This window comes from Diadema antillarum, unplaced genomic scaffold (assembly GCF_040938485.1).
Source record: "Diadema antillarum isolate AM-2024a unplaced genomic scaffold, OU_Dant_1.0 seq00001630_RagTag, whole genome shotgun sequence".
In the NCBI taxonomy this organism is placed as follows: Eukaryota; Metazoa; Echinodermata; class Echinoidea; order Diadematoida; family Diadematidae; genus Diadema; species Diadema antillarum.
This window is the reverse complement of record NW_027272339.1, coordinates 752,983-767,693: the sequence shown is the minus strand read 5'-3', so window position 1 is coordinate 767,693 and position 14,711 is coordinate 752,983. Positions and strand designations below refer to the sequence as shown.

The 14,711-nt window shown below is 37.9% G+C and overlaps 1 protein-coding gene across 1 annotated transcript in view; it reads right to left on the bottom strand.

The window, feature by feature from the left end:
- Positions 1 to 3,591, bottom strand: part of LOC139711266 (carbohydrate sulfotransferase 15-like) — a 77,482-nt gene extending 73,891 nt beyond the window's left edge. The window contains exon 1 of the mRNA XM_071623177.1: positions 2,748 to 3,591. Coding sequence (XP_071479278.1) covers positions 2,748 to 2,756 — 9 coding nt within the window. The 5' untranslated portion in view covers positions 2,757 to 3,591. The remainder of the gene's footprint in view (positions 1 to 2,747) is intronic.
- Between the last annotated feature and the right edge of the window lie 11,120 nt (positions 3,592 to 14,711).

Genomic DNA, 14,711 nt, shown 5'->3' with positions numbered 1-14,711 from the left:
CAGTAGTATTCTTATCATCTATCGCGATGGCGATCACGACGGCATCGGAACTTTATAAATTCAGAACTTTTGACTCCATTGTCCGTTTTTCCTCAATCTTTAACTGATGTGTTATACTTATATTGCTGTTTTCACTAACTCCGCATGCGATGCATGAATTCGGGTTTGGGTTTTCTTTAAATACCACACATAAATTAACATTCATGTAACTCATCGTACATTTCTCACATCTCACGTACATGATACAGTGTACCTCACGTTATCTCACATACATGTACATGTATGTATCTTACATTATATCTCTCATATCTCACATAATATCTCAAGTTATCTCACATGAGATTGTATATCACATGATATCTCATATATCTCATATGGTATCTCTGATATCTCACATACATATCTCACATTAGGCTCAACAGTAGTCATATGACATCTCAGGTACAAAATGTATCTCACATAATATCTCACCTTATCTCCTATATCTCAAATGATGTCCCTCATATCTCACATATCTCGCATGATATCTCACATAACCCATAATATGATATCTCCGATATCTAAAATAATATTTCACGTTGTCACACTATTATCTCACATAATATCTCTCGTTGTCACACTATTATCTCACATAATATTTCACGTTGTCACACTATTATCTCACATAATATCTCTCGTTGTCACACTATTATCTCACATAATATTTCACGTTGTCACACTATTATCTCACATAATATTTCACGTTGTCACACTATTATCTCACATAATATCTCTCGTTGTCACACTATTATCTCACATAATATTTCACGTTGTCACACTATTATCTCACATAATATTTCACGTTGTCACACTATTATCTCACATAATATCTCTCGTTGTCACACTATTATCTCACATAATATTTCACGTTGTCACACTATTATCTCACATAATATTTCACGTTGTCACACTATTATCTCACATAATATCTCTCGTTGTCACACTATTATCTCACATAATATTTCACGTTGTCACACTATTATCTCACATAATATCTCTCGTTGTCACACTATTATCTCACATAATATTTCACGTTGTCACACTATTATCTCACATAATATTTCACGTTGTCACACTATTATCTCACATAATATCTCTCGTTGTCACACTATTATCTCACATAATATCTCACGTTGTCACACTATTATCTCACATAATATCTCTCATGTTGTATCTCACATAATACATCACGTTATCGCACATGGTGACTTCTGTCAAGTTTTTATCGGCCAGAGAAGTGGGAGGGCACGGGGACCATCTCTTGCATTGACGAAGAGAAGCAATTCCTGATATGACGTCACATGGAAAGTGTGTGCAGTGTCTTTTTTGTTCGTTCCTTTTTGTTCATCTTGTGTGACGTCACGTCATGTGCATGCCTTATCCTTCTGATTACACACTATTTATTGAAACACAATTCAGATCATCAAGCTACAATGTAATTCATTTAGTTACAAACGTTTGGACAATGAAATCAAATTAAGTACGTTTACTCCAGATTAATACCCTTACTTCTTTTGAGCCCGTACTTTGTACGTCGAGCAATAGAACAGCTTCAGGTATTCACCTTCTTCATCAGTTGATGAAGATTTACATCCGACTTTGTACAGGTACACATTCCTGGCAGCCTTACAAAGAGGAAGGGATTACTGGAGGAGACTCAGGGAAGAAAGAGCTATTGCTTATTGGGGTTACGAGCTTTCGTGGATGAGTTGATTCATGTTCATTCTACATCGTATCGTATACAACTATCTCAGACGTGAAGTAAAACACAAAATTCACGAAGTAATGCGAATCTCATGCAAAGAGGTACATAATTATGTTCGTTTCATGCATCAAATTTTTCAAGTTTCTACAGGAAATTCGATCGTGCTCAAAAAGTTTTTTAAAAAATCCTATTTTTATTCCCGAGCAACAGGAAATTAACGCAGCTATCATGAATCATCATGCTTTCATTAGATTCTAATTTTAATTCTAATAGTGCACGAAAGTCTCACGGAAACTCGCAGGAGACTTTGCTGCTGGCATGACTACCTGGTGAATGCTTTATTACTGTTATTGGTAACTAGAGTGTTCATTAACGTAAAATTCTGTTTTCGCTACACCTAACACAAAAGAAAAACAAATCAATGACAGTGCGCGCCTTGCTATCATGTGAGGCATGTGCGGACGAGAACCGACCATATTGATAAATGAAGACCTCTACATTTTATTTGATCAACTCACATATATAGTCACTGGAGTTGACTACCACTACTTGATCTTGATTTTGTTTGTTTTGAACACTGACAATGGCAGGGTTGTGGTGAGAAGGAGGGAAAAGCAGGGTTGTATAGAGGTTGACTACGATCATTGTACAAGTGTACGTGAAGATCAACATTATCAAAGTGGAACAAGTGGCAACAACACCCATGAACAATAAAATTAGAGTATGATCCTTTCATAGATAAACCATACTTCATCGTTGCAAGTGTAATATACTGATTCAAGACATGATACCTTTCTGTTGTCTGTCAATCACGTTTTATCTTTTTTCTTCTTTTTCTGTACATATCCCACTAAGAAACAGTCGTACTGAGTGTATTTATATAGTCCTACCGAGTATTGGTTTACATTGATATATACGTCATTTGTCGATATATCTTCTCATTTATTGTAAAGCGATAGCATATCAAAAAAAAAAAACTGAGATATGAAACTTTAGCACTTACCCGCGCCATTTTTGATCTGTTATTTCCACAGTAATTTCTCAAGCAACTTTCCAGAAGAGGCCGCAGCGCATCACTTTCAAAATTTGTCTCCAAATGAAATGACACGCTCTCTGCTTTTGTCAAAGCTCAAATTTATCATTCCGTTTTAGGGGTTGACTTTGTTTCTTTCCCCGACACGACTTCGTGTCTCTCCTATACGTGTCGCCCTTCACGAATTTGGCCGACAGAGAAAACTTGAGAGAGAAAATGAGAGAAACCCCGTTGAATGTACAAACTCAATCGAATCGTGAGAACTTTACAGCCCTGAATTGAAGAGCTCGGGCGGCCACGCCGCCGCTGACCCGCGCCGTGCGAGGCGCGAGTTCTCCGTGAACCCAGACGGCGATTATTTCACTGCTGCACCGCGTGTAATTATTCACTTTACATGTAAGAACTTCGGGCCCTGCATTATCAACACGGAAGACAAAATCACACACTCATGTACCATAGATGAACGGTTCAATAAACTTCGATCATCCTTTGGAACTTTACAGTTTCACTAAAAAAGCAAAATCCTTGGTAATCCCGGTATACAACAACACTACAGGCTCCAGAAGGCATTCAATTAGAAACTCGGCCGATCGCGATCGTTACTCCAGTACGACCTTGATAGAAGAAATGATAAGATGGACTGTCATACATTGATTGACCCCAAAAACAATGATATCCTTTTATTATCTCATCCGCTTCACTTTGCCGATCGAACGTGGCACTTTCACTAGTTCCTGGAACAGATTATACAGCACAGTACAGTATCAGCTTCACGAACTTTACTACACCATCCTTCCTCCATCCCGCACTAGCCGCGTGTACGTGTCTCGGTGTTCGTTGTGAGCACACCCTGTTGAAAACGTGTGTATCGTTTGGAGGATTTCCCGGTTTCCCTACGCGCGATGACAAACAGAAGGTGATGTAATCCGCTTGTCGGCTACTGCGTTGCGCGCCGAGGGGCCAGACAATAAAAACAAAGAACAGTGAAAGGTTGCTGATTGTACACTGTGTTCTATTTCCAAGTGTAAAGAAGTATTGAAAGAGAATTGTATTACGTAATACAAGGGAGTTGAAGAGGGAGGTGACCTCCCCGGTTGAAGCAGGGAGGTGGGAAGGGGAAGGGAGTGTCGCCCCTCCCTCTTGTCGGATTATCACGAACAAATCAAGATGGAATAGGCCCAGGGAGGTATCGGAGGTATCGACCTCTTAAATATCATCCAAACCATTTCAATAATTTATAGTTGAGGATATGAGGTGCACAGTCACGGTGGGGAGCACGACGGACAAACAAACTGATACTTCTGCCAGTTGTGGTCCTAGTGAGACGTGAGGGAAATATTCGAGGGCAAGAGGTTTAGGTGCCAGGATGATTTCGTGGCGAGCCGTAAGTCTCACTATTGCTTGCAAACTATCGCTATGTTTGATTGCAAGCAATGATCATAAACTGCAGAAGAGGAAATTATGCTATTGCCGTCTCATCACCATTGTTTCAGAGTGCTAAAATTACCTTAGCAACACAATGATGGCACGTTTGAAGACGCTAACGATTGCAGAACATTAGAGACGAAAGATGATCGCTATACTTGTGTTTAAATCAAAGCAAGGTGACATCTCAGCCCCTTTAAATTTCTACAATTTGATTATCACCGAGAACAACCAAAAAGATGAAGAAAAAAAGATTGTAAAGATGCTGCTGCTGAGCCGTATATCCTCTTTATTTGTCCAATGTGATGTCCATTAGCATTATATAGATGTATAGACTAGTCTCTTAGTATTATCACCCCCATCCCCTTGATTGACACACTTGGGTATGATTTTCCCTTCTATTCTACGTGAGTCCACTTGGGTGAATGAGAAGGAACTTGGATGTTGTTGCTCTTTTAGATTTGTGGAGCTCTCTGCCGGGTGGGCAATTTGCTCCAAAAAATGCATTTATTCAAACATTCACTTAAATTCAATTATTTTCAAAAAAACTTACACTACTTCTAATTATTTACAAAAATCTAGTTATATCTATTGTCAATATTTACAAATGAGATATATACAGAAGAAGAAAGGGGACAGGTTTTAGGAAAAGATGTCGCCTGCCTACTCCAAGGAACTTGGAGCTAGGAGCAGGGACTTTCATAGCTCGAACGCGCTTGGTCTGTAGATGGCGCTATTCGATATCGCTTTCTTTAGTCGTCATACTCGCAGACGAAGCGGACCAGTAGATACCTACTGTGCATGATTACGTAACTATCAGAATGGGAGAATTTCACGACGAACGCTCTCCTCGCTGAGGACTAATCCCAGTATATTCGGGCAGATGTCAATGGGAAATATGTGTCCAGTAAAATCAGCTTATCCTCAATGGGTTAAAGTGCAGTAAGCCAGTTCGGAGTGGACTCATGTGTACTGGGAACAAATGACCTACCTTTTTTTTCTTCTTAGCTGGTTGGACACTTCACTCTTTTTCAAAGCGACATAATGCATAAGCTTGCCCGACGCAACAATTTATGAAATTCATCAGTCATGTTCATACCAAGAATGAACTTGCGTAAATCAGGTGTCCCTAAGGGTCTGTAAATGAACTCTTGGAAAAGCATCATGCCCATTATTTTGCTTTGAATATGATATCAAGCTATTAGAAGAAGCACCAACGTTACACAGTCAAGTATCACGCATCAAAGAAGACAAGAGCGGGGTCGGTTATTTGACTATGACATCGTAACTTTGATACAAGAAAATGTACACAGTTACAACGTTCGTTTATTTCGTTTCCTAGAAACGATTGCAGTATCCCAGCGGCTGACAATACTTAGTGGTACAATGCATCCAAATATGTACATGACATTATTTTGTATATTATAAAGATGCACTCAATAGCCAAACATGATTATAGTCGACTTCAATATCAAAATTAGACTATATGTGATATCTACATCTATAGCTATACGAAACGACTGTACGACCCATTAGCGTTTACTATTGTACAGTATACATTTAGAACGTTAACATACACTTCATTCTCAAAACCTATGCACTTCAAACAGGTATATGCAGAACCGAAGAAAAAGATAACTTATGAGGTTTATTCCATAAATTGCAAACGAAGCTAAACATGACACGGAAACTTCAATAACATCGGCAGTAAAAGAACAATATGAACACATAGCAAGACACATTGGAACTCATCCACAACTGCATCAATGCAATGCATTTATAATTAACATACACTTCATTCTTACAACATAACTTCAAACAGGTATATACAGAATCGAAGAAATCGATAACTTATGAAGACAGTTTGTTGTTGTTCCGCAAACTGCATAGGAAGCTAAATGTGACACGAAAGCTTCAATAACATCGGCAGTATACGGACAATCTGAACACATGGCAAGACAAACTGGAACTCATCCACAACTGCACCAATGTAATACGAAACCAATCATAACGACACGCAGTTGTTTAAAACCGACATTATATACAATTTTTGGAAATTACGCTGACAAGATTTATGATATGCAAAAATGTGGTAATCACACATTCACAGCTTGTGCACCACGGCTTCGAAAACTGAGGTCGTTTGTAAATTCATTGAGTGCTTTATGATACTGCACGGAATCCACTAGAAAGTCTCCTTTTAATGTTTTGTTTCATTTAAAGGGAAGGTCCTGTTTTGGTTGATGATGGCACGTCGGGATGAAATTTTTTGGCAAGATAATGAGAAACTACTTATGAAATATGAAAGAGCATTGAAATTTATGGGGAATTCAAAGTTTGTTTGACAAAAATTGGTCTAGAAATGGCTGAGAAATGCAAAAATACGTCGTCCGATAAAAGTGTGGGACCCACACTTTCCCCCGTGTTACGACCTTACCTCCCTCTACCGTTTGAATTTGACTACATTGGGCTTGGGGCTTTTTCAACCGTTATCTTCCGCACACGCGAGCGATGTGTACCGCACGGCTTGGTCTGGGAGGTTGACCTTTTCACCTCCGTGAATTTGGGAGAGAGACGGCGCGGCGAGGGAATATTGCGTAATCATGGGGGTTCATGGCACATTTGCAGACCTGTATGCACGTCGTGTGTGCGTGGAGTTCTGTGATCGCACTGCGCTATCAGCCGTCGCGTCGTTCCGTTTGTTTACTTGAGGGCACATAGTCTCTTTTCCTCGGTGTGATGCTGCGTATAGAGCTCTATGGATTCCGACTCGAGAGCAACTAAAACAGTTAGGTTTTGCGAGACGAGGTGTACATACGTCTCCGACCCAGAAATCTCGCAAAAGAATATAGAATCTTTCGAAATGAGGCGTAGGGGACAACGAAGGGATCGCGATTATTGAAACTGGACAAGATGCCTTCATCCCGTAGAAATGAACCGACGCGACACCTGGATCTACCGACCCCAGCTCGCGATGTCCTGAGTGAAAAAGTGAGTATACAGGCATTTAGTGTAGAAGTTAGTCAGTCCGACCCATCTTTATCCGTAAGTGCATGATGTGAGAGCTTGAAGTTTATCTCGTGAAGAATATCCTGTGCCTGCTAGAAAAGATGTATGTAGGATGACCAACAAAAGACTTGATTACTTTATTTTTTCACCTTGATTTTCAAGGTTTTATGCGTGTAAAAAGTTCAGAAAAATAGATTTCTGAATAATGAAATTCGCAAGGGGTAATCGGCCAAACGAGAATGAAGTAGGGTCCCTTAGTGCCGAGTGTTCGTTGATCTGAAAATGAAATAAATTTCCTTATTCTGAAGCGTCCATAGTATTCTCAAGATTATGTGTATCGATCCGAAAACGAAATAGGGCTCGTTATTCCAAAAAGGAAATTCGTTAGTCAAAAATGAAGGAATATTCGTTATTAATTCTAAAAGTGAATAATATGTGCCCGAAGAGAATGGGGGAAGGGGTGATCATAATTTCTGTCGAGTATAGTTTACATGAGATTTGGAAGGGGATGATCTACACTGTATACTACTAGGTAGTATCAGAAACAGGGGAACACAATGGCGCGGCAGCATTGCACCCTCGTCGTGTCATTTTCTTTTCCCTACCTTTGAGTAGCCCCTATTTATAATAACCGTTTCTTCATCATATTACATAGCTCATCCTTATGATGTAATTAATCTGTCATATCATAATCATGAAAATGAAGTATACAATACCTGCAACATAAAGACTAACGCTGGCCGTTTGGCGGAGGTTCAGTGGTCCGATGCATCATGATAATGTGCGTGTGTTTACGTATCATTTTCATTCAATTTTCTCAGCGTAGTATCCTATATACTTTTTTAATTAAAGTCTTATATGTATTTTGATTTGTATTTTGATTTGTTTGCTTTTGTTCTCAAAGCTCTTCAATTACTGTTTGTTATTATTAAATTGACTGAGACTCTACATGTATATGCCGTAGAAGACTGTAGGTTGTTCATTCACTGTGTCAGTTTTGTCCATCTATGTAGATCGTACATGTTGTACATAGATCCATCATGATGAATTGCTGTTTGCTTTGATGTGCCCTTTTCTTTGAAGTACTGAATGAATATGAAAGTTATGATAAATGGAAATATGAAATAGATTTTGTAATTTGACAAGCTATAAGATGATTTGCAGGTTGCATAATTCCATTTCCATTTCATAATTTGTTATCACAGTCAGTGAGAACAGCTTGATGTCAGGTTCTAAAACTTTTTAGGATGCTATGATTATGTTCCCCGGATGAATCCCTTCTGAGAAAAAAAAAATGTATTTTTTTTTTCTCAAAAGGGATTCATCCTGGGAACAATGCGTGTATAATTTTTCATAGATTGTCGGTTATGAATGCAACCAATGTCTTTTCCTTTTACACTTTCAGTAGGCTATGGATACTCTACATCTCAAGTGGCACTTTAGTGGTTTCTCGGGACCTCTGAAAATGAAATCAGACCACCTAACTTCTAAACAGATTATATTTTGACGGTTCCATCGGAGAACTGTGTCGAAAAAAATGTTTCCTTTCATTGGTAGGCCACGATACATTTCTTTTTTCGGGTCATCAAAATTCGAATTGAACGTTTTTGTAAGCGATCCGAACAGGACACCAAAAATAAATGAATAAATAAAACTCAAGTTTGTCTCGGAATTAACTTGTGAAAACTCAATTGATTCCATTAACAGGGAACGCGGGATATTACGATGAATCATGGTAGTCAATGAGATACGTTGTATGACCCGACGTTACTCTTTCAATATACGTTTACGCGTGAAAAAAGAATGAATCTCTAATTCCACTGTATCAATTTTTTTTTTTTATAGATCTCAGGAGCAAATCGAGAAAAGACAGGAATGCGCATTGGAAGCCAGTCAACAAAGGTAATGTTATTCTAATAAATATATCAACAAACGTGACCTGTTCTTTTTCGCATTGGGTGTGTGTGTGTGTGTGTGCATGTGTATTTGTGTTTTTGTTTTATTTTGTTTTGTGTTTTTTTGTAGAATGTGAAAACACGTAAGGCCTATATCGGCCTGTATGACGCTTATTTTTATTCCGCGAATTTCTTATTAGTCAGAATGGAAGGCATTGTGTGAATATCATTTTACTCTGGTACATAAACTACAGGATGTGCAATTGAATCGTATATTAGTTGAAGAAAATGTCTACTCATGGAACCATGGTAATGATAAAATTATATATGAAAATGTTTCTGTTTTGTTCTTTATTACACAGGCAGATGTGTTCAACAGAATAACAAAACCAAAACCAAAAGCACTAAAAAAATTGGAGAGGTTCGGACATGCCGATTTTCTATTCCCGGCCACGAAGTATCGCCAGAGACAAGTCGCTTTATCCATCTGTCTTTCTCCTGAAAAGTTTCTTCCTCCACCTCTCCGAAGTTCGGCTGAGCCCCTTCACAGCCTGAACGTTCCTGGCGAAAACCATGCCCAGCCCGAGGCCTGTCATTCCATCTGGCCCGCTGCTACCACTGCCCACCTGTCTAAAGAGTTGATCATTGGGGAACGACGTTGATGGCATCACAGCGAGTATCCACGGTGGTTGTTCAAACTGTATGAACAGTTCCTTTGGTAATCTACTCTGCTGTGGAATCGGCAGTAGACTATATCATGGTGTACTATTAGGCCGTAATTTTTTTTTTTTTTTTTTTTTTTTTTTAATACAGTGTACTGTACATTGTTCTAAGTTTTGCACACAACTATATCCCCACAAACACAAGAGCCACTATTAGGGTTCGCGCGTATGCCAAAAAGCGGGATACAAATCTCGAGATTTACATGACCATCGTAATCTCGAGATTTTTGCAAATGTGCACACAAAATCCCACTAATTTGCGCGATCAGCATCGCGACGGTACCCCCAACAAATCTTGCACTTGATTTCTGAAATAGTGCGCTGATTTGCTCCCGGTGACCGCGTAAACGGCTGACCGAAAATACTTTACTCATCTCCAGATTTTATATTCCATCATTCAAGCGAGCATCACAATAATGGGTAAATGACAACATCACACTACTGTGTGGCAGCTGCGTAAATATTGTCGGTACATGCAAACGCGTGAAGAGGGGGAAAAATCTCGAGATTTGGAGTTCAATCGTCATCCTGGGTCGTCATCCCGCTATGTTGTTATACGTGTGGCTCCGGCTAATTGCGCGTAGATATTCTACATACTGGAAAGATAGTAAACACAATATCAAGACATGCATGATCATGAATGCGAACGATCCGGGTTGTTTCATTGTACTGATAGGGTATTATGAAGGAAATTGTACGTATAAGGTCCACGAGTGTAGTAGCCGCGTTTGTACGTACCATATAGCGGGTTACCAAGCTCCCCGAAACTCGAGTTTTTATTTTGTTTTGTTTTATTTGTTTTCTTTGTTTTTGTTGAAACCGTTAATCGACACTCTCCAAATTAATTGGTTAGTAGAGTATACTATGCGCTCGGAAACTAGAGTTTGTTGGGCTTTTTGTCTGTTTCTTTATTTGTCTGTTTTTATTTTTGCAGCCTTTCTCCCTCACAGAAATACTAGTAACTCGCTAATTGCCTATCGATAAATCGATAAAACTACAAGCATTGTTCTTGAACCTCACATACATTGTCGAGTGCACGCCGTTGTGGCGTGCGCTATGAATGATGGGATATGAAAGATTCGAGTTTTTGTGGTCGACCGTTCACACGTGTGTAGTGTATTTGCGGGACAAAGATTAGCGCGCTAATAACAGCAAGATTTCTTGGGTTTAGCATTGCGCTGCTGACCGCGCTTTGTTGGGTTTTTGTCAACTCGTGCAAAGAACTCAGTTTACTAGCGGGTTACAAATTTCTCGTTTTGTTACCCAGTAATTTTTATACGTGTGAATCCCCCTATAGGCGTGTATAGATGAGTAATGAATGCCAGCGCGTTTTCACTTATTTTTCATGTTTATATAGGCTGTATGTTTGTTTATTATTGCCCTTGTCATATTCAACAAAACAACAAATTACGATACAAAATAATAATATTATACTCAGTATACATTACGCAACAGTCACTCCAAAGATATTACCCTGAATGCCCATCCCCCGTCACATGGACGTAGGGCCTAATTTACACTGTACAGTGACGTTCAAACAGTAAAAACATTGACTCAACGATCAATCATTAGTTCACACATTGTATACACACATGTTTACATGTATGCTGGTTAATTTCTTTGGTAGTGCAATACGCTGTACAGGCCTGCTGGTAAATTCCCACAAGATGTTCGTAATCTGTCCTTTTTAGTACCTCGGATAAGCTTGATTTTCAGACATTTCCTTTTTTATGTCGAAGGTATATTTTTTCTCTTCCTTTTCTCATATTATCCCTGTGAATTATCCCTGTATGAATTTTCTTTGCAAATATGTGGCTTGACCGTAAGTTTCTTATAGATAATCTATTACATCGGTAAGTATGTAAATTTTGCTATTAACAAACAGGCAATGTTCGCACCTCTTTAAAATAATGGCAGAGAGAAGTTTAAATTTGCGCTTTCAAGCACAGCGATATGCTTGACGTGGAATTATTATAGGTGATATATATTGAATACGACTGGGAAGAACACTGTCAAACCGAAGATAATGATAATTCACATGTTACTGCTCAGTATTATCAGTGTAATTCATTTTTGTATAATATTCACATTATTAGTATTATGTCTCGCCATCGTTGTTGTTCCTGTTACTGGTCATTGGTCATTGGTGTTTTTTGTTTTTGTATGTGTGCTATATGCCTATATCTCGCGAATCGTGAAGAGGCTAATGGCTGGGAGCCAAATGATATCAGATAATTATTGTCGATAGCATTAGCACTAACTGGAACGGATTCCACGTACTCTGGCGTTATGAGCATCGTCAAAATAATCTTGACAAAACATATTTTCTCCTCAATCAAAACAGAGGTTCTCGGGAGGTTTGTAATGACAACTTATATAGAGAATGAAATCATTTGTGATGATGATAATAGTACAGTATTCATGATAATCATTACAATGGTATAAAAAACGGTAACAACAAAGGCAACAATTTCAAGCGGCAATACCAATTCCAGGAGTTAGCTGTTTTGTTTAGCAATAACCTCGAATTTTTTTTTAATACCACGAACTGCGTGTTTGTGATTGATGAAAAAAAAAGTTAAGTGCATTAATTACTTCACGCAACCACATTGGCCTCATTAGCTGTTATACGAGTTGATAAGAATAATCACAGAAATATTCATTTTCAAAAGTGATCGACACTTCGTCTTGTAATTGTACTTACATTTCCCTTGAAATGTTGGTATGTACGGTCCGATATCACCATCTCCGGTTCTGTCCGAGGTCATAATGTGCAGTAATCGTGGATACTGGTTAGCTCGGTTAGCTTCAAGAGGGATAATTTTAAAGCGAGATGCCGATCCAGAGCACTTGCAAGATAAACTTTATACACTGACGAGAAACTAACTGTAAACAATCGAGGGAACTTGATTAACCACAACTGAAATGCTCTTCCAGGGAATATAAAGCATATGAAAATATGTATGTATAGGGTTCACCTTCAAGATCAACTCTTCTTGTTTTGTTCTAATTTATTTATATTGTAATTCAATTATTTTTAGTGTCTTTTTATTGCACTTCATTGTACTTGAATGATGGTGAATAAAACTAGACTGAACTAAACTAGAACCGAGTTTGTAATCCTTGACAAGATCAACCTTGTTTCGTTCGTCAAGTTCACAGCTTTGTCGACCTCATGTTTCAGCAAGGAACTGTGAACGGAAAGATATCTCCTCCCTCTCTCTCCCTCCCTCTCTCTCTCTCCTTCTCTCTCTCTCTCTCTCTCTCTCTGACCTTAGTTTCAGGCTTACCGTGTTGTTTTGTTTCAGTTTTTACATCAGAATTGTCGGAAAAGATTTGAATGTAATCCATGGTCGGGGAGGTGTGCTGCCGCACAGTTTCATCCCTCGTCTTGGTGCATCCGATTGAAAAATTGCCTTTTATACATCGACGTTTATAAGCATTAGAAATCTGATCAGTGTTTTTGAAGTATCTTTGACAAAATAAATCATGGATGTACATAATCGAAAAGAATTCAAACCTACGACCTCCTGATCTCCGGATTTTCAGGAATATATTGACATCTTATTCCTACACAAAATTTTGGTACACTGTCTTTTACATCTATGTATCTGTATATGCCCGAAATGAGTTGGATGTGATGTATACAATTTCTATAAAATGATACATGTATCTATAGTTCACACCAATGTCTCATCTGTATTATGGTTTGCGAATTGTCTCCATGTTGATACTTTATAGTTTTCCCCTCCAAAATAGCCCAAAAGAGTCTTGCTATTTAATTTAAAGAGAATTGCTGCAGTCTGTAGGCCTATCGTTGTATTTTTATACTATGTGAAAATTATTTACCATAATACACGCATTTTTTTTAAATATTCCAATGTTAAGATCAACAGATTTATCATTATTTATTATAAGGCTTGTTTCTTATGCTACTTACCTTTTCACATCAAACAAGATACATTGTTTAGCACTGTCAGAATTGTGATTGAAAAAAAAATATGTGGTGTGGTTTACATAGGTACATGTATACAAGTATTTGTTATATATACAGATATATATATATATATATATATATATATATATATATATATATATATATATAAAGTAAAAGAATTAGAAGAAGAACGCCGTAAAAAAATAAATCATAGATCTTGAAGATCTTAAAAACGGAGCATAGCTCTCAAATACTGAAAGGCAAGGTCACACTCTTCATCAGTTCAAGAGTGTGACCTTGCCTTTCAGTATTTGAGAGCTATGCTCCGTTTTTAAGATCTTCAGGATCTATGATTTTTTTTTTTTTTACGGCGTTCTTCTTCTACTAATTCTTGTACTTATTATCATCAAGATGCCGAGCAAACCAATTTTCTTATTACAATTCTGTATATATATATATATATATATATATATATATATATATATATATATATTGGCCTCTTGTTATTACTATTTCTATTTCTGTTCAAATGCATGCAAATTGGTTGCTATTTTGCTTTTATGTTTATGTCTCATCAAGCCCTTGAAAAAGGCTGGTGAAACAGCCGAAAGCTTGGGGAATAAAGGCAAGACTGAACATCACTGCAACGTCTATACTGCAAGTTTTCCTTCCGTCACACACACACACACACACACACACACACACATATATATATATATATATATATATATATATATATATATATATATACGTAAAACTGTCTCGAAATTACTCAAATTTCCAGTTCTATTCTGAAGAATGGGAAAAGACACGCGAATACAAGCGGTGTTCAAAATTTACAATAAATACACATGTACACACATCTCTGTATGAACACTGTCAAACACTGTTTGTGATATGATGGTCACTGCATGTTATAGATTTTGCTTGTGGAGATAGATTGACA